General features: G+C 39.3%; 1 protein-coding gene across 1 annotated transcript in view; it reads left to right on the top strand.

Moving 5' to 3' along the window:
* Nucleotides 1-2,747: 2,747 nt before the first annotated feature.
* The window catches only part of LOC116816208 (uncharacterized), a gene marked incomplete at its 5' end in the record, with an annotated part of 265,924 nt that continues 246,676 nt past the window's right edge, over nt 2,748-21,995 (top strand). The window contains 3 exons of the mRNA XM_075062012.1: nt 2,748-2,820; nt 3,114-3,290; nt 18,409-18,510. Of these exons, the coding sequence (XP_074918113.1) occupies nt 2,748-2,820; nt 3,114-3,290; nt 18,409-18,510 (352 nt within the window). The remainder of the gene's footprint in view (nt 2,821-3,113; nt 3,291-18,408; nt 18,511-21,995) is intronic.

Raw genomic sequence — 21,995 nt, 5'->3', positions numbered from 1 at the left:
TAACTAGTAGTGACTAATGATAAAATGAATATAAAATGTGACTGGGTAATTTCCTGCCTGTTGTCTGATGAGAAAACAAAGCATCATGGGGGGGGGGGGAAAGAGGGGGAAATCTTAAAAGGAAAAAGAAAAGATGTAATTTACACTGTTTAAAGGTGCCCATGTGTAAAGGAGAGAAAGGTAAGGAAATTGACTGCCAATGGATAGGAAATAAAAATGTCTACTAATTTCCTCTGAAGCGCAAAGTGACAAGCACATGTGTTAGTTATACCAAAGCTACAGAAATACACCATTATTCCCTTACATTGAAAAATAACTCTGGAAGAATTTATCTCTGCTGTAGAAAATCAGATATTGCTTTAATTGCAAATATGTGAACTTGTAAAAAAAAACAAAACAAAAAACAAAAAAAAAAACCCCAAAAACCCGCACCTTTGAAATCCTAATCATATCAAGGTACAAGTGCATAATTTCTTTTGAAGTTCTTTGTAAGTAAACAGGAGCTACTGATACGTTGCATCACCTGATTTTAAACTGTTACTTTGAGTTAAAGCAAGTGAAGTGCCAAGGTATGTAGATTATTGTGGCAGGAAAAATAATGTCTGGTGTTAACTTTGTTGGAAACTGTGAAAAAAGAATAACGTCTTTCCTTTTTTTAAAAAATATGTGGAAGGAATCTATGTATTTTGTGAACTCCTGTATTTGAAAGTTTAAAAATAGTAGCTCTTATAGCCTGCAGTTCAGTTTTGTCTTGAAAATCCAGAATCCAGATGGAATGTATTCATGCTTAGAGGGCTAACTCCTTAGCTGATGTAAGTCAGTACAACTCCATTGAAGTCAATAGAGCTACACTTGTTTATATCAGATGAGGAGCTGGTCCAGAATTTCTTTCCAGTCATCAATATACATCTGAAAATTTCATGTTGTGATTCAGTGCAGCTGTGGAGTATGAATCTAAGAACATGCATTCAACAGCCATATTCTAAGTGATATTTGCATCTCTTAAATATATAAGGGTAATGTTTTCTGATTCATAGGAATGAGGCAAAATCTTTTAATACAATTTCAAAAATTATGTTATTCTAAAGTCATTAGCTGAATTATTATTATTTATTTATTTATTTATTTAAAAAGTAAAACCTTAATTGGAAAAAAATCATTAAACATTAAGGGTGAATTCTTGGGACCATTGACATCAATGGCAAAACTACCATTAACTTTAATGGGGCATGGTTTCACCCCCAAATTTTAGTTAATGCAAATTAACTTATGCTTCTGTTCTAAAAATAAGTTTAAATATCAAATTGATTTTTACAAATAACTGTCTATTAGTAAGACAGTGGCTTTCTTAATTCAGAGAAGTGTCAGCAGTTTCAGATTATTCCAAATTGCCTATAAACTATAAAAATATTTACTTATCAGTAATGAGTACCTGTATTTGTAGTCTGTCAATATTGAGGTTCAATTATTTTTGACAGATTTATTGATTGTGTCTATTGCACACGTCCTGTGACGCTGGAAATTGATACACATCATCACAGGAAAAAAGCAGAAAATGTGAAAAGTGTTTACAATATTAACTGAAAATCCCCTATTTTATAATTATGTAAAAAATCATATTGGCAGTTTCCAGAAGCTCCATTGATAGAAGTGGTCTTTATGTCAGAACAATTAAACAACTGGCATCAAAAAATTAGCACTATTTTCAGAGATTAACAAACAATTTACAAAATATTCCACAAAATTTGAAAGCAAGTATATTAACATTGTTTTTTCTTAGTATTCAGCCATTTTACTTTAGTCCCTACCCCCTAGTTTGCAACTTTTTACATTGCTTTCAGCTGATTGCTATTTTTATTAGAAGTGTTAATTATTCAGGACTATATTTAACCCTGGTCCCCTGTGTGAAACTCTCATTGCCATCAAGCAGACTCTTGTGCAAAGATCAAGTTTAAAACTTGGGCCTTGCTCACGGTGTTGCTACTGAATCTTCTTAGAGCCTCACATCCCCTGAGTATTTAATTTACAACTTGTAAGAACCTGGGGCCTCTAATAAGATTTATTGCTATTCATGTACATCGTAACCATTTTTTGCATGCTTTTAATATTAAATGAACTTTCAGCAATGTAGTGAATTCTACTTCCCACCTACCCCCCATAATCATGGAATATCTCTGGTGGCAACACCTGAAATTTTGGTGGTTTTAATTATTTTTGGGAAAGTAGTGATTTTGTTTTATCATTCTGTTGTTTCATATGAACAGGGCTATCTCATTATTAGTTTCTTTGTTCTAAACAAATACATTGTTTTATATAAGTGGACCTGGAAACAAACAAACAAACCCAGAGAAGGACAAGAGGAGGGCTACCTTAAAATACACCGCATAACCAAACTTTTCTAAATGCAGCCTCTAGTTTCTGAAAGTGAAGCAGAGCCGTTGTGCTGAATGCATACTCTAAAGATGAGTTTTCTAGCTCTTCCTTTACTGAGGTTTCTTTGCATTAATTAAAAATGGCAAAAAACAAAGTATTTTAATGTGACCTTCATTTGGCATTTGTTTTATCTTTTCTTCTCCAATTTTATTTAATTCTTCCACTTCTGTTGTTCAATTAATGTTTGATCCCGTTAGCAGAGATGTAAATTAAATGACATTTCAATGCCATCCCTTATTTAAAATACTGTGTTAGTTGTGGATCATAAAGGATGATCTTCGTTCTTTAGCTAATTTATTCATTTAACAATTTCCCTCCAGAAGTTCCAGCAGAAGGCTCTGAAGCAAACTAAGCAGAAGAAATCCAAGTCGGCTGAATTTCTGATGGGTGAGCCTTGCTTGATGAGTTATTGCTCATAATTTGTGTAAGGATTAATTAACTAATTACAGACAAATGGCTGTGGGCGAAATTTTGCTCTTGCTTGTCAGGGTGCAATTTGTAATTATTTTAATCATTTATTCTTTTTTTTAGAGTTAATTTTAACCTAATTCTGTTTTGGCGACATTTGAGGATGATACACTTGAGTCTTTCAGCAAAGGAATTACTAGAAGGAATTTTCTGCTTGTCATTGAAATACACTTTGGTATAATGTGCTCTTCTGACCTCCTTGTTTTCTATAGTAAAAGAAGAGAGAGCAGCAACAGAAGGCATTGAAAATCCAGCTTTTAACATCAGCAGCACAGATCTTTCAGCATATCAGACTTCAGAAGAGAAAGTTATTAGACATGACAAGCTAGATAGCACCCTTGCAGCTCACCAACAAAAACTCAGGCTGCAAGCCCATGCTGAACCAAGAGGTGAGACTTCAGTCTTGATTATCCTCAAACTGAGTGACAGTAGTTGTGTTCCTGATCTAACCTGTGCATTCCATGGCCTACACCAGACATTCCATCCTAACATATCCAAACAGGCTCCCTTGAAAGCCTGGGATATAAAATTCAAAATATTGCTGAAAACATTTGATGTCTAAATATTTAGAGATCTACTCTCCTATCTTCATGCCTACATAAGTCCTGATGACGGGACAAAGTTGCATGATGCTCTCTGCCAGCAGAAGAAACTACTTCCCCAGCTATTGTGAAAATAGTTTCCTGTTAATTTATATGATGCTGAAATGGAATCATCTCAGCCAAAGAGCAGAGATGTTGCACAGTTATTGACTCTCAAGCATTAGAATAGTTTTAAACAAACATTATGTAAGTCCCTGATCCACTAATGCCCTCACCATCCATATGCTCTCAATCAACAAACATCTTTTTTTTTTTAAGCCCCACTAGATCTCAAAAACTATCACCAGACATTATAATAAATGCCTTGGCTTTTATTATAAATTATAATAAACGCCTTGGCTTTCAGCCTCAGTTTATTTAGGGCATAGTATCGTTATTACCTTTGAAAGAACCCTTTAGCTTTCAGTTAAGTAACATACACCAAGCCATAGTCATCTTCGCTGCAGTCAGCTTTCTTACTACAGATTTAAACTTGAAAATTTTGAGCAACCTTTGCTGTTGTATTATTTTGAATTATTACTATTATAAATATTACCATAAGAGTGTTTGTTTTCTTAACAATAAAAGACTTTCAGAAGAACTTCAATTGATCTCCTAAAATATGTGGGAATAATTTTAGGCCAAGCTTTTAAAAAACAGGTGCCCCTAAAGTTAGGCTGTGAAGTGTTATTCTACAAACACTTATGCAGATACTTAACTTTCCTCATGTAAGTGGTCCCACTGGCTTCAATGGGTCTATGTACATGCATAAGTAATGTGCAAGTGTAGGACCCAAGTCCATATTTAGGTACCTAAATAAGTGACTTGATTATCAATAGTGCCAAGCACCCAGCAGTTCCCATTGAAGTCAACAGCAGTGACTTCTGCATGCTCAGCGCCTCTGCATATCAGGCCACTTATTTAGGTGCCTAAATAGGAACTGCAGAGAATAACTTTAGATGCTCATTTTTTAAAATCTTAGCCATGTTCTTTTGGTGTTTGAGGTACTGAGAGCCCGCAAATCCCTCTGATCCTTTGCTAAATCCAGCTCCTATATTCTCCTTGGCCTTAACATGGCTGTGTATGGTTGCACAGACGGTAAGAAGCCTTCCTTTCCCTTGTGTAGCCCACATAAAGGCCAGTGAGAATTGAAGACTCTGCATCTTGCAGAGAACAGGTCTTCTCTGCCCCAAATCCCCTGGGGGTGCCTGATAGTTAGGAAGGAGGCAGGTCTGTGGCTCCAATGCTCCAGCTACTAGAGGGAGTTGCACTCCACAAAGTTGCTCCCCTAGGTGAGTGCAGCTCAGCAGCGCTTATAGTAGGTTGGTACTTAAATGTCTCAGTCTAGCCTCTTATGCCTAGATGTTCTTAAATTAGTTTGGTGTTGGACCATTATTCCAAGATGAAATGGGGTGCTGCCAGTTTTTCCTATGGTCCCTACACAAACGAGAGGAAGGGAAATATATTATAAATTCATAACCAATTAACATTGCAGAATGTAGTATTATTCCTACTCTCCAGATACAACTTGAATTCTGCACTTTTGACATCTGGCAGTGTGGGGACGAAGCACCTAAGTACAGTTCATATGGTGATATCTGAAAATACTGTAAACCATCTTGCCAAAAATTGCTATCCTAATATTTTCCTACTGTTTTAGGTTACTTTTTGAATCCTCATTCAGCCTGCATCAAGAGCAAAAGGTACTTAGATATATACAAATGCCCATATATACACTGTAAAACAGAAATCCTGAGAGAGAAACTAGGCATGGGTTAAAAATAGCACAACAAAAAGGATAAATTAGGAAAGGAAAACATGGCAGCTAGGCGTAGGTCAAATAAATATAAAAATAACAGAAAAAGGAAAAAGTTAAGGGTTAAAATAACAATATGCTGATACTGGGGCAGGATTAAAAACAAAAACCAGGAACGTTAAGGTCAGTAGATAATAATAAAGTGACAATTAAGTTGAGGTCAAATTAAAAAATGTTGGGGTTTTTTTTTGCATCCCTCTCTCCATTCCTTGGTAATACAATTTACTTGACCAACATCTGTAGCATCATATTTTAAGCAGTTTTCATATTGCTCTGTTCTTCCATAAAGGGTATTCTGAAACAAAATGGTGATGATGGGTAAAATTTTCAAAAGTGCCTAAATGACTTGGGTAGGCCTTGTCGATTCATAAAAGTTTACAACTTTAACTGGACTGGTATAGTTCAAGCAATATACCCACTCAGTGTGGATGCAGTTATACTGGTATAAAAGTGTTTATACCAGAATAGCTTATTCACATACATGAAGTGCACTTGTATCCTGCTATGCCTGCACCCACACCATGGAAATACCGGTAAAACTAATCACCACCCTAACCAATATAGTTATACCAATACAAAATCTGTGTGCAGACCAGATTGTAGGGGCCTAAGTCCCATTTGCAAAAGTGATTTAGGCACTTTGAAGTCTAAGTCTCATTGTCCTTCAGTTAGACTTAAGCTACGTCTACACTACGAGGTAAGGTGTGTGAGTCCCAGCTTATGTAGTCATATTGGCACTATTTCTATGAGAGCTAGTGTGAGTATAAACAGACGTATAGATGTGGTAGCACGGGCAGCGGCAGCAGAGTACATTTTCAAGGGATTCATATTCTGTCCAGCTAAACCATGCCTCCACTGTCACTGCCCATGCTACTGCAACTACACTACTGTTTATACTCCTGCGAGCTCTTATCCAGCTAGTGTGAGTATTTCTATGCAAGCTGGGAATCAACTTTCACTGCCAGCTCGTAGCATTAAATTATCCTTAACAAAGTCATACTTTTAAACAAAATAATCAAGACTGAAAAATTAACACATTAGATATTTAAAGCACAGTATAAATACTGGACCAGATCCTCACGTGTGCTCCAGAGCACTGCTCAATGCACCTGAAGGCTGAAGGGGGGAGGGCAGAAGTGGCTTTCCACTGTCTTTCCACCCCTCTCCCATGACCTCTGGGCAGCCACAAACTGACTTGCCCCCTGGTGCAACATAGAATGTTACTAGGATTGCCTTAATTTCCTCCCACAGCATCACAAAGACTGTTCACTGGCTGTGATTGCTGGAGGGCAGTGCTCTCTGGGCACACTCTTTCCCACTCCTGGCATGTCTCAACACATCCCTATGTCAGGGAGGCTGGGAAGTGGTGGTATAGCACCAGCCACATGCCAGGGAGATCCCTTATTGCTCACGTAGGATGGCTTCAAATTCTTTTATGCCTCAGGAGTCCAACAGGGACTTAGTTAACAGCCAGATCCTTGGCCCTGTTAAATCCCATAACACCACTGTGAGGTAATTAAGTAAGATTTATTCTAGTTTACATATAAGGAAAGTGACAGAGAGAGGTTAAGTACACAATATCCAACAGTACCCACTCATTTTGAGTGCTTCCTTTTTAGGTGACCAGTTTGAGGAATCAGAAGCTGAAGCATCTAAAATCAGTGGACTCTTAAAACTGGAGGCCAGGGTGATTTGTCCAAGCTTAGCATTCAGGAATAGAGCTGGATGAATTTTTTTGGACAAGTAGTTTATTTGCTGAAAAAATATGTCAGTCAACCTGAATCCATTTGTGAATTTGAAACAAATTTGCCAAATAGTTTCAAACATTTTTTTTTCAGGTGGCTGTGGTGGTGCCCCCCTGATACCCTTCAGCTCCATGGTTAGCGTACTCATCTGGGAGGTGGGAGAGCTGAGTTCAGGCACCCCCTCTGTCTGGTGTGGAAAAGGAATTTGAATTTGAGTCACCCCCTATCCCAGGTGAGTTCTCTAACCACCAGGCTGCTGGCTGTTCAGGGTAGGTGGTATCTCTGACAATCGCTGCTGTTAGAATTGTTCCACTTTATATATTTAAAAAATTAAATAGTCATTGGGCCAGATTAAAAAGAATGACTGTAAAACCTGGTGGTGAGGGTACTCACTTGGGATATGGGAGACCCAAATTCGAGTCCCTAATCCAGTGACAGAATTCAGGAAGCCTGTGCAAAGCCTTTAGGATCGTATGGTCTTGAGCATCCCACCACAGGTGGCTTACTTCCTCCTTGCCCCGTTTGGTAGTGATTTTGCAACTCCAGAGATTGAGACGGTCCTTGCAACTTGTTCCGAGGATCTAAAAGATAAATGAAAGACTCTTTGCTTTTCTCTCCTACACTGCACATTCGTATTAAGGTCAGAGGCCATTGACCCCAAATGTTGGTCATTCGAGTTAAAATTGTTTCCAAGTGACAAAAACCATTATCGTTTCCTATCATCTCCAGAATGCACAGCGCTTTCAACACTAAATTATCTGCTAAAATCATGAGCACTAATTCTGCCATTTTATCTAGAATAGACACTGTTAACATCTCATATCATGCCCTACAGAAATGAACAATATTAGAGAGCGAACGAGAGAAAAGAAAAGAAAAAATAGATCTTTAGGGTGAAGGCCAAATGAAGAATGAAGCTCAGCTAATCAAATACATTCTCATTGTGAGTTGTTTTCAAGATGTCTATCAATCAATTTACCTATCTAGTGATCGTACTTATGTGGCGCCATTACCACAGTATCTGTGTGCCTCACAATATTTAGCGTATTTCTCCTAATACCACCCAGGAAGAAAGGGAAGTATTATTATCTCTATTTTACAGATGGGGAAATGAGGCACAGAAGGACTTAGTCACTTGCTTGAAGTCATATAGGAAGCCTGTGTTAGAACAGGGAGTTGAATCCAGGGCTCCCAAGTATTTTACGTATAGGAAAAAAGAAAAACAGGAAAAAATGTTGACACACACATAAAGATTAACATGCCATTTAGGCACACCACTCTCAGTATGAAATATTGAACAGCTACCACAAACAAAGACCCCAGTGCTGCAATGAACTCCGTACGGGTAGGCCATCACCCATAGGCAGAGCCCCATTTAAATAAATAGGGCTTGGTAAAGGTCAGCCAATGCAGAGTCTACCACAGGATTGGGATTTAATGTAGGTGTAAAGCAGAAGTGAAGATAAACCAGTCCAGTCCGGTCCAGTATACTGGCAAGAGCCAGTACACAGCCGATCATACCAGCAGGAAGCAGCTTCCCCAGGCGGCAATTTAAAAGGGCCCTGGGCTTCTGGCAGCAGCCTGAGCATCTGGCCCTTTAAATTGCTGCCACAGCTCTGCTGCGGGAGCCTGGGGTAGCGGCCGCGAGCTTTAAAGGGCCCAGGACTCCTGGTCTCTGCTGCTGGAGCCCCCGGCCTTCTTAATTCACCACCGAAGCCCCAGGGTAGTGACAGCTGCCGGGAGCCCCAGAGGTGATTTAAAGGGCCCAGGGCTCCCCGCTGCTGCCACAGTTACCGCTACCATGGGGCTCCAGTGGTGATTTAAAGGCCCCGGGGCTGCAAACTGCCGCTACTGCAGCCGGAGCCCTGGGCCATTTAAATTGTGAGGTCACTTAAGTTACTTTCACCGCTGGTGTAAAGTGAAGGATCAAATTTTGCTGCATGGTACAAATGGAAACACGAGTTTCCAGTGAGACAAGCAGATTTGCACTTTCACATCTGGGGGTCAGAATTTGGCTGCAAATACAGGTGAAATTTTTCAACATTATTTGAATGACTTAGGAGTCTAACTTCCATTTATGACTGCAGAGATATTACATAACCTCTATCAACGGTGGGAATACTCCTTTGTTGCTGAACTTGAAGATTGAGCATGGAAGTGAAATGGGACTGGATCTAGATCTAGAAATATACATCAAAATAAGGGCTTCATGTAGCAGTCACTTGTGATATCAAATTAATAACAAAAACTATGATCTGTCAAAATCAGTACGTTTACATGCCCTGTAAGGCTAAAGTTTTTTGAACAAAATTTAATGTAATTTTGAGAATAGATTACAAACTAAGAAGAAGGTAAACACAAATAACAAATGGTCAAATGCTGGAATTTTGTAGTTGAGGAAATTGGGAATTTGACACACTGGCTATTACTGCTGGAAAAAATGGTTTCATTTCACATATGAAGTGACCTCAAATCTGAACTGAAACTGAGCCATAACTTTTTAAAAAAACTTTTCTCATATTATTTTCAGTTTCATGCCTCTCTTCACCTTCTGATTTCAACTGGGTCTAGAAATGGAAATGCTGAAATATTGCACACTGGGCATGATATATTAAAAGTATATGTTTAGGAAGAACAGGGTTGTCAATGAAAGAAATTCTACACTGAATTACATCTAGTGCAATACCTTTGAAATCAACAGAATTGCACTCAGTGTAATTTAGTGTGCAACACTGGACCCAATGTGTATGCTTTCAACAACAGACATGCTTTGGCACTTGTCTAAGTACAATGAACTACAATCAAATTTATGCAAGGTATAGAAGTGAGCTTCTGAGGATAGGTTAAACTTTCAATTGGAGGATATTCTTTCCAAATGATGCCAGAGTTTTTATAATTTTTAGCATAACTCTCTTGACCAAATCTATTTCTTCTGGCAATAGAATGTTTCCTGGTAGTGTCTGCTGCTTGTTAAGATTCTCATCCATTTCTCTGCGGTTCTTCCACAAGTATCATGTGAACTACTAAATTTGGTCACCAAGGTGCTCAATATACATTTTCCCCACTTACATATGTTGGATTATTTGACAGTGTTTCTGAATGAACTCCACCAGCATCAGTATGGATTTTCGCATGTATTCCACCACCAGTGTTTCCCCAGGAGAACCAGCAGGTCTTACACTGGCATCCCTTGGCACAGTGCCTTCTGTTGCCTTCAGAAAAACAAATTACCAATAAAAACAGATTATGCTGTATCTCTGCCTAAAGAGTTGCAAATGTAGGCAGTCTTCCAAAAACGAATGGGGAAAAAAGCAAATACTGTGAGCACAGTGCAGCATTTTTCAAACACTCCAGAAATAATGGAGTGAAACACTCTATTTATGCTCATGAACATTTGTTTGGCCAATATTCTTTCAAAGTTGACAACTCATGTTTATATTGTGAACCTTAGATATACTAAGACTGATAATGTGGTTTACTCACTATCTAAGGTTTCTGTCAAAGATAAAGAAAGTGAATGAGGGATGGAGGAGGTATTTGATATTTTCTAAAATATTAAAAAAATGGAAAAATCACCAAGTGCTGATAGCCTCGCAGAAGATATATTTTTAGATAATACTCTATAGGTGCTATTTTAATGGTCTTCAATTATAGGAGTTTATTTAAAAAAATCTTTTTGAGGTGAATTCTCATACCTATGACTTATTCTACTTTGAAATTCTGTGTAAAACATATCAGATATAATCTAGTGTATATTAAGAATAACTTTATGGACTTCAGCAAAGTGATTCCAGATTTATAACAATTAACTTTGATCAGAATTTGTTCCATTGTGCCAAATTCAATGAAGACCTAAGTAGTTGTGTAAATTGCAGGATATGCGGAATTGACCAAGTAACATATTTTGTACTAAAACAATGAGGAGCCACCGGACTCATTGTTATTTTTGTGCATACAGACTAGCACAACTACCCCCTGATAATTTGTACTAGGTTAGGGATTTTGAAGGTCTGCAAAAAAAAAACAAAAAAAAAAAAACTTAAATTGGGGGGAGGGATAGCTCAGTAGTTTGAGCATTTGCCTGCTAAACCCAGCATTGTGAGTTTAATCCCTGAGGATGCTATTTGGGGATTGGTCCTGCTTTGAGCAGCAGGTTGGACTAGATGATCTCCTGAGGTACCTTCCAACCCTGATAATCTATGAATTAAGTTGTGACAAATTCTGTCCCTGGCATATGTGAGAAAAACATCAGTGGGCCTGACCCTCCATTCATGTACAGCAGAATTGCTATGACACTTTCTTTTTTTATAACTTTCCCCTCAAATGGAAGATTAGAGACTGAGGGCTAGGTACACAAAGGGAATTTGGGCTCAGCATTACAATGCCCAACTTTAGGTGTGCTGCTGTCTAATGAAATTCACAGTCCTGAGAGAGGTGCTCAGATTCACTATACAATGCATGGCAACAGTTGGGTACCTAAGAATAGGATTCACAGAAGCCAGCAAACTGAATGGGGAGTTGTCTAAACAAGACAGTAGGAAATGCAGCAGAGAGGGGTGTGGCCAGATCTGCACTTGTATCTTGGAGTTAGGCACCTATCTGTGGGTCCGGGGGAATTACCTCCCTCCACTCAGGATTCAGACCCGCGAACTCTCTCCTAGAGTTAGGTACCTAAGCTAGGTCAGTCCTCTCTCCTAAAAGAGCAAAGCTTTTCAGTTGGTATAAATAAATATTCACCAGGCCAAAGGATGAGTGAGAATAACTCTCTAACCTGGTGATTGGGGCACTCAGTTGTGGGAGGGGTGTGACTCAGGGTCTAGTCCCAGAGCCAATCAATATTTAATTATTTATATAAAGTGGAACAGCCCAGACGAAGAGAGATCCACAACAGAATAGTTTATAGCTCAGTGAGTAAGGTACCTCAGGGAGAAGCAAGATTTAAACCCGCATCTTCTACATCCCAGGTGGATGCGCTGACCACTGGGATGCTGGGTAAAGGGCTACAGCACTACCTGCTCCTCCGGTTGTGTTTTGTGTGAGGCCCAATCCAGTAGGCAAGATAGGCGGGGAACACCTAGTTTGTGAATCCTACTGTGGCTGAGGCATGAGTTGGCACCAAGCAGCTTGACTTAGCTGGCTTTTTGCTTGCCCACCAACAGATTTATAGGACTTTAGGGGACTTTCCCTATGTGTCTATGTTTCTACTGTTAATTTAGGCATCTGTCTGGTTAGGCAGCAGCTGAGCAAGGGTTTTGAGGGTCTAAATTTTGGAATTAGGCACCTAAAATGGCAGTTTGGCAGCAGGTCGATTTAGCCCTGAGTGATTAGTGAGATTACCAGTCTTAAAAGCTTGCTTCTTAAGAAGGGCTGAACAATTAATTCTCTAAGGAAAGGTAGCACGTGCCTCCCCTAAGGGGGCATTGGCAATCCCATCTAATAATGGACCTAGTATCTCCACACTATATTTAATAGGTAAAAGGGACATGAGACTGGTACATTTATCATAACTTGGAACTCCAAAGCACCTGCAAAATTTCAGTGAGAGATACCGGCTGAAACTCAGGCTAAGACGATCTTAGATTGACCCCATCTGGAAGTGGCTCAGCAAACATGGAAACGTGAATGCATGGGCCACATCCAAGGGATTGTGTCTACAAAGTAGAATGAGAACTCTTCACAAAGATAAAGCTCAATTCTGCTACTTAGAACTATAGAATCATAGAATTGGAAGGGACCTTGAGAGGTCATCTAATCCAGTCCCTTGCAGTCATGGCAGGACTAAGTATTATCTAGGCCATCCCTGACAGGTGTTTGTCTAACCTGCTCTTTAAAATCTCCAATCATGGAGGGTTCCACAACCTCCTTAGGAAATTTATTCCAGTGCTTAACCATCCTGACAGGAAGCTTTTTCTAATATCCAACCTAAACCTCTGTTGCTAAAATTTAAGCCCACTGCCTCTTGTCCTATCCTCAGAGGTTAAGAAGAACAGTTCCCCCCCCCCTCCTCCTTATAACATCCTTTACTTACTGGAGAGAGTCATGATTCACCAAACTGTCCACAACCTGGAAGAGTTCCTTAACTCAATATTTAATCGATGCAATGGTTGAAAAAAAATCCTCCTCCTTTCTTTCACATGCTGCCATGTCACCAGGTTTCAAACACAACTTGTGTCGCAACTGGACAGACTGACAACATTTTTTGTAGGCTGCTTGTATGTTAAGGGGACCTGTGAGGGTGAACTGTAAGAGAAAAAATATTAAGAGGCACTGTGAAGGATAAAAAATTACGGCAATGTCCTGCCCATTAATTGGTTACACAGTATTGTTGTTCAGAGCTGTGCGAAAGTGAAGGAGAACTGTTAGCTAATGAAATAAGTCGTCTTGTCAGAACAAAGAGTTGTGCCTGGCTCAAAATGAAGGTCAGTTCATGACAAAGGTATTACCTCCATCTCTCCACATCCTGTACTACTCTGAAAACACAAGCAAGATTGCGTCCAACTAAATATTGTTAGCTGACAACCATCTGGGATAGTCCCATGGTTATAATGTGAGGCATCAGATCTTCAGACAATCCAGCACAGTTGTCATCCACAGGGACATTGACTTTTCCTGAGTGACATCAATGTTGATGATGTCAATGTCCTTCATTGAGTTAGATGCTCAATCAGCTCAGCTGCAGAATATGAGGCCCAATGGAGCAACCTATAATCTGGTCCCAGTCCTGTTCTAACTCTGTGCTGGGATGCTCATACTCAACACACACACACACCATCAGATCTCTTTTAGGAGTGGAAGACCTGCGAGTAGTACATCTGAGGTCAGCCACATCATCTCCCTGGCCATCTCAAGACTCATGATAAATTACTCCAGACATCTGGGCTAATAAGTATTTTACAGTTTAATCCAGCCAGCTTTCAGTTACTTTAGTCAGATCAGGGGCCTTATTCATGCTTAAGTAATGGATTAACAGTTAGCCACTGTTCTTTCATTAATTAAACAGCATTAATTCCTGATTAGGTCACTGTCATGCCAAGACCCTACTTTCCAGAGATCAGATTTTTGAGGGGACCTGTGGGACTGACATTAAATATGTGGAACCTGGCCTCCACCTTGGAATGGTTTGTTACCTACCTTGTATTCTCTTGCTTGCAGTAAGAAGATTTGAGGGGGATCCACGCTCATCAGTTTACACTTAAATCTTTAACTGACTTAATCAGTTAATCAGCCTATAGCAGTTAAAATTCACAGTTGGTGGAAAAAGAACTTTGATGAGATTTTCAAAGACATCTGGGTGAGTCAGACGCACATCTTCCATTAAGGAGAACGTGTCTAAATCTCTTAGCCTGTTTTGAAAATCTCAGCCAATGCATCTAATGGTTGACTATAACTGTTGCAATTTTTATGCAGCTGTAAATAAATAGCGGTATGAAATTTTGAAAGAAACTGGAAACCATATGAAATTCCTCTGGTTTCATTTTGCAATGCAGATTCAGTGTTCTAACCAAGTTGCTGAAGCGCATGAACATCTCAGATGGTGTAAATAGATAACTTGAGGCTATGTCTACACATACCGTTTAAAGCCCTTTTTTTGTGCTAAAACCACGGGACCGTCTACACTTGTTAATGACTTTTTGAGGTGAAACTCAGAAGTTTCACTGCAAAAAGAAAACCATCTTCACTAAAGGCATATAGCTCTTACCGCTGTTCTTTTTGCGCTGTTGTGAAAGTGAAGACATGTTATACCAGTGGCCTCCAAAGGATATCCACAGTTCCAAAAGTGACCAATCTGGCCAGCATCTCCCATGCTATGATGCCAAGTAAACAGATGTCCACCCCACCCCCTGTGAGCCCCAGGAAGCATGAAACTCCCCTTTCTTTTGCTTGTAGATATGGCAGGAGAAGCAGCCAAACAGTAGGGGGTGGGGATTGTTAAAAAAAATGCCACAAAAAAACAAGGAAGTAATTGGGCTGTTGGAACACTGAGCAGGAACCCAGAATGCCTTCCACTCACCCCCCACTTCCCACAAGACCTATTGAGAGCTGCACTGTGAGATAGCTGCCCTACAGTGCTGCTCTCATCAGTGATGGAAGTGGTGCTAGTGCAAATGCTCACTAATGCCTGAAAAATTGGGATAGCTCAGTGGTTTGAGCATTGGCCTGCTAAACCCAAGGCTGTGAGTTCAATCCTCAAGGGGGCTGCTTACAGATCTGGGGCAAAATCAGTACTTGGTCCTGCTAGTGAAGGCAGGGGGCTGGACACAATGACCTTTTGGGGTTCCTTCCAGTTCTATGTGATAGGTATATATCCATATAAAATTAAGTAAATACACAAACCAGTGCTTTTCTATCACCGGTGAAACTTACAACGCAAAAACTCTGCAAGTGTGGACATACCGCTACTGATTTTAGCTGAGCTATGCCAATTTACACCAGCTGAGGATCTGGTTTATCGAGTGAGCCATCATCCACTTTCATGTGACAATTCATAGTTTTGCTTCTGTGATTCTAAATCATGAGCCAATTACAGTTCATCATGTTTGTATCATGAAGCAAAGCAAAACTCTGAAGTATAGACTGATATTCAAGCTGAGATTTTGAGTTTGATCAAACTCCAAAATCTAAGTAAAACTCCGCAGTTGTGGAGTCACCAAGCTCTAAACTAAAGAAAATATTTTGCAATAACTTGCCCGCTGAAACCATCAAGTGTTGCACTGCTGTTTGAAATACCTGCAAGCAAACACCGTCTTAACATTTACTTTACTCTGTTTAGGTTGTGGAGCAGTGTAATGTGAATTCCTCAGTGGACATGTTAATTTATGTGTTATATACTTTCATGTATTTCCAAAAACAAATGTGGAATGATTGCTAATCCATTCATGAATTCATGTTATTAGCAAAATGTCTTTGACAGTACATTACATTGCCTAAAATTGATAATTTACTATTTTTAAAAGTAAAAATAAATAGGCCCCACTTATGATGTCAGTGGACCAGATTCAGTGGTAATCTGGCAGCAGAGGAATGTTCACTTGAAATGAGTATCCAACAGTTAAAACTGCCTTTAACCTCTTAGGGGCCAAGCTGGCCCAGCCCACAATGTAGATAGAGATGGACCAAGTAACTTGGATATGCAGTGATCAGATACATCTTGGGGCAGCCTCTTCTGGGAGACTACAATGGCACCCTGGCAAAGTTTAGAGTCGGTGCTCTGCAGGACTGCCCACGGGAATGCTATGGTGACAATGCCACTTTTGTTCCCTGAGGCAGCTGCCTCCTAGGTTCTGGAGTGTGAATCAAGCCCAAAGTTTTTGACCTCTAAATGACTTCTATATCCTAATGAAGGTAGAAAATATATGATACATTTCTAAACCTCAGAGCTTCTACCAGGGGTAAGAGCCCAGGCCCAATTGTCTTATTTTACCAGTGCATAATGGTTTTATCTCTTTCTACTGAGTTCTTGACAGAAGTGTTCGTAGCTCCTGAGAGTTACGCAAAGATGTGCTGCTCAAAGAGAATAATTAAACATTAGCTATGCAACCACAACCAGTGCAGTATTCATTTCTCCCCAAAAGTCTGTAATCAGACACAGGAGTAGAGATCGAATCCACCCTTCTGGTGAGCAAAATGGTTTATGCCATTTCTCAAAGAGGGTTTTATAATAAGAGTGGAAAGAACAAGTAGGGTAAGGAACAAAAAAAATTCTAATACTGCATTCCTCAAATGGTGTGACATGTCTTCCTAAACCCAGATTACTCAGTCCAATACAGAGCTGCAAAAATCTAGACACAGGAGCCCTACTGTACAGCACGTAGTCTAAATTGACCCTTGTGCAGATAGCCAGTAAAAGCCTATACGCTAACAGAGTACCACTTTGTATAGTTTGCAACATATACTTTCCAGTAGTTTACATTTATAGCTATGAAGCAATTGAATAAAGAGATGCATCATCATTTTCTTTTTTTTAACACACAGGAGAATTATTTTACAAACATATGAAAGAGTGTTCCTATAGCATCATAGTGTTTTGTGCTAGAGGAAAACAATTACAGTGAATAAGGTAGAATAGCTCTGTTATTGCAGTACATAAGACTTTGATTACATACTGCCAAGATTCATACCAGCCTAGTAGTTGTTGACAGATAAAGTAACAAAAATGAAACTCATTTATTTTTTCTTTATTGAGACCTCAAGGTAAAGCAAATTTTCAGTTCTTGTACTTACTACATTGAAAAAACAGAGACTGACAGTCAAAATGTGCCAGTCCAGAAATATAAATTAAACCTAGCTTCATATCAGAGTTTCATTTAGTCTTGGAAAAAGTGCTGCTGCTTGGATTATTTTTGATCCTAAAATAAATATACTGTAGACTGCTATAGTGTGTCTAAGATGCATTAACCCTTTCCTGTGTATGACTTCAACTGTTTACCCTCTTATATGTTTATTTTCAAGAATATAGCGGTAAACTGTAAAGTGCTATGCCTCTTTCTACAACCCTGAAGCAATTTGGGGACTAGATTCTACCATATTTTCTCATTCTGAATAGTAATTTACTGTATGCATGTAGCGCCATTGATTTCAATGACACTGCTTGCAGAGTAAGGTACTTTTACCATATGAAGGACACTTTTTGAAGAAGTATAACTCATCCGTGTTCAGAGACAATTCTTTAAGCTGATGGTATAGGAAGTTCTGCCAGCTGGTGGCAACTATATGCTGTATATTTATTTGATAAGTTTAATGTATGTCTTTCTGTTTTGTAAAGTCGATTAGTTCCTAAAGTACAGATAAAAACAGCTATTGAGACGGAAAGAGCTAAACAAGTGTTTTTATCCCATCAAATCTTTGTTTTGCTACCTAGCCCAACTTAATACAATTGCTGTTCAGATTAATGAGGCAGCATTCTAGTATCTCCTCTGTAATTAAGCACTTCTCTGCTAGACTACAGCATTAAAGGTGCACCAGACGTTGAAACCTCAGTGGTGAAATTTAAAACTGTTGAAATCGGAGGGGTCAGCTGTGAAGCACAAGTTCCTTTACAGCCTTGGTAACTTTCTCTTATAAAGTGTGTCTCCAGAATAATTTGGTTTAGGTAATTTTTTTTTATCATTGTATGATCGAAATTTGAGAATTTTCTCATTACTTTCTGAGGAAAAGTAACATGACGTACACTTGTTTCCAAAATTACCTTTTCTGACCTTTCACAAGATAATTGCAGTACTAGTAGGCTTAGAAGACTTGTTAAAAAAAATTAAGCTTATAAAGTAGCAAAAATGCCTTTTTGCATGCTGGTGTCGATTTCAAAATTAACATTTTGGTTCATGTGCTTCTAATAATCACTGACCCTTACTTCATGTGCTTTCCACAGGAAATGAATGCAGCAGAAATTACTTTGACCCAGTGATGGATGAGGAAATAAACCCAAGGCAGAGTGGGATGGAGGTCAGTGGAGAAGGTGAGACAGAATTAAGTATGTAATTTTTGTGTCAAAATATTCTTTTCCATTCATGAAAATGAGGTGACAGAGATCACATATGCAGATTCCATTTAAATATTGAGGGTTACTGTTTAAATTATATGTCTTCACCACCATGAACATGATGGGCAGCATAGGTAGTCTTTGATCAAGGACAGTGAGTTAGTGGACAGGTAAAAGCGGGACTGTGTGCTTTACTCTGTATTTTATTGTAGCTATAGAACATATAACTGAGATACAGAAGTATATTCCAAGAAAACTGTTAACCTAAATGTTCTGTCTAATTAAAATACCCAATCCAGAATAGAGCACCAAACAGTATCTTTTTTTGGAGATGTGATCCTGAAGTCCTCATTCAAGTGAAAATGTCATTGAAATCAACGTGTTTTGCCTAGCAGAATGCAGCACACCCAGGGTTTTTTGTTTGTTTGTTTTTGCTTTTTGGAAACCAGCAAATATAAATATTTTTCCAACACATTGAGTTTTTTTTCTTTTCTGCTTTTTAAGGATGTGAAACAATAAGAAGGAAAGTTGTGCTCTGTGGAGTGTGCACTAGCCCACTTCATTTTGGATAAGGCAAATTCTTTTGTACAGCAGGGAATGTAGGGTTGTTGCACTCCAGCATCCAGCACGGAGTGACTGGAAGCTATGTGAGGGTATAAGAAAGAGTAGTCAGTGGTGATATTTCTTCCCAGGTAATGGCAGCATATTCAGTATCTTCTGTCACTGTCTTCTGCCAGTTCTTCCTTGGCCTTCCTTGCATTCTCTTTCCTTTCCCAATCCAATGCTTGTGTAGCATGTCTCCCATCTGGCATGCATGTCCCAACCACCCGAGCCTTCTTTCCTTGATGATATTTGCTATCGTGTCCAGCTTTGTCAGCCTCCTTACTCTCATGTTTGTTTTTTGTCTTTCCATTAAATGTTGAATATCTTTCACCGCCTTCTGTGATAGGCAGCCTCTAATCTCTTTTTGTTAGCCACTATCATTGGCCACGACTCTGCTCTATACAGTAGTGTTTTCAGTACAGTCACTTAGTATAATCTGATTTTTAGTTTGGTGTGGAGATCTTTTTTTGACCAAATGTTGTTCATTCTTCCAAATCTGATGTGTTGCTTTTCCTAATTTCATATTGATATTTTTATCATGGCCACCTCCAAATGTCATTATACTCCCCGCATGCAAGAACTCTTCTACCTGTTTGATTTATTTTCCATCTATGTACACCTTTGCATCTATTGTCCAGTTTCCTATCTTCATAATCTGGGTTTTCTCTGCATTTATTTTCAGTCCAATTTTTTGCTGCTTCCTGGTCTACCTCCGTTGTAAGGCCAATCATCCCATTCTACATCATACTTAGTAAAGCAGTTAGAAGGCAAAATCAGGGGTGTGTAATTCATCTCTGCTGCCCCTTTTTATGCATTATGCCTTTTATTGCCCTTGTTCTTGCCCAGTCTATTGCTAATGCAAGGAGGATTGGTGCATGTGACGATGTGGTTCTGGCGGGACCCAACTGAGAGTGCCAATTCAGGACCAATTGCTTAAACAGGGCAGTTACAGTCCTAGGCTGGGGTTTTTCCACCTCTAAGGCAAACCAAACCAGCCAGACAAAAAGGACTTCGGTTTTACCCCACTGAACTAAACCACAAGTCACACAACAATTTCTAGGACACTCCAGTCTCCCAGTATCACCACCAGTGCCACTCATCGCTGGGGTGAATGATTAGAAAACCAACACCCCAGTAAAAGAAAAGATTCTCTCGATCCCAAAGGATCAAGCCCAGATCCAGGCAATATACACATACAGATCTTACCCACAAATCATGCTGTTGCCATACCTCTAGAATCTAAAATCTAAAGGTTTATTCATAAGGAAAAGGTAGAGATGAGAGCTAGAATGGTTAAATGGAATCAATTACTACAGTAATGGCAAAGTTCTAGTTGGCTTGTAGCAGGATGGCAGTAAACTGCTGGTTTAAATCAAGTCTCTGGAGAACATCCCCCGCTGGATGGGTCATCAGTCCTTTGTGCAGAGCTTCAGTTTGTAGCAGAGTTCCTCCAGAGGTAAGGAGCAGGACTGAAGACAAATGGAGATGAGGCACTAGCTCTTTTTATCAGGTTTTCCAGGTGTAAGAACACTTCTTTGTTCTTACTGTGGAAAATTACAGCAAAATGGAGTCTGCAGTCACATGGGCAAGTCCCTGCATACTTTGCTGAGTTACAAGGCGTATCTGCCTTCTCTCAATGGGTCAGTTGTGTAGCTGATGCTCCTTAATGGGCCATCAAGCAGGCTAGGTAGAGCTAACACCAACTTGTCTAGGATGTTTCCCAGAGGCAGAGCATAAGTTTGAAATACAGACAGTATAGTGGCAATACTCATAACTTCAACTACAAAATGATACATACATATAGACAGCATAATTATAACCAGCAACCCGTAACCTGGTCTTAGACACCTTATATGACCCCCTTTTCATAAGATTTGGTGCCACTACAGGACCTTGGTTGCAAACCATGTTCTATATGGTCCCAGTTTATATCAATAACGTCACAGTGCATAACACATACCCTTATCTAACTCCAGTCACAATATCGAACCACTCGTCCTAGCCTATGTCAAATCTTACTATGACCATATAAACTCCTGCGTGCTGTCAATCCCAGGCAAAATATTGGTGACAGTTACGTTGAATAGAAAGATGAAGGTAGTGGATAGAATATTACAGGAAGAACATGCTGGATTCTGTCCAAGTGGATCATGTTGTGAACAGACATTCACTCTTTGACAGATCATTGAAAAAACTACTGTTTGGCCAAAACCCATCTTAATCAACTTTATCCACTTTAAGAAGCATTCAATAGTGTCCATGGAGAGACCCTGTGGAATATCGCTCGAAGACAAGCTGATCAATATAATAAAGAGTTAACATGATGGAAGTAGCACTGTCAAGAGTTCATGATAAAAAAAGGCCTGGAATGGGAGTGGAAAATAGACATGTCTAAGAACTCATGGGCTTAAATATGATTATTGTGGTGATAATGGGCTGCTTAGCTACACACTCCCCTCTATGGCCCTAGTCAAATGTATAGAGAGCATGAGCTGCATAGACCCCAAAATCTGTGGCCACATAAGATATAGAGGATCTTAAAATAGGCCGCTGTTGAAGTTAATGAGAGACTCTTACTTTTTCATATAAAGTGTTGAGTCTTGAAGGCAGAAGCTTTTGATGGGTACACTACTGAGAGAAATCATAAGTTCTGCCATGTGTTAGGTTCATTAGGGCTGTAATTTGATTTTTTTTATGAATCAGTGAGAAGTAAGATGATTGTCACCTAATCCTGTACCATTAGGTTTATCAAGGATATTGCATCTAACCAAAAGCCCATAATGTCATGGGATATCAAAGTGATCCTTAGGAATATAACCTGCATGATTTCTGTAAGCTGAAGTTTCTCATGAGGAAGGATTTATTCTTGATGA

This window comes from Chelonoidis abingdonii, chromosome 2 (assembly GCF_003597395.2).
Source record: "Chelonoidis abingdonii isolate Lonesome George chromosome 2, CheloAbing_2.0, whole genome shotgun sequence".
Taxonomy (NCBI): Eukaryota; Metazoa; Chordata; order Testudines; family Testudinidae; genus Chelonoidis; species Chelonoidis abingdonii.
The sequence above is the reverse complement of the archived record's forward strand: the minus strand, read 5'-3'. Positions and strand labels throughout refer to the sequence as shown.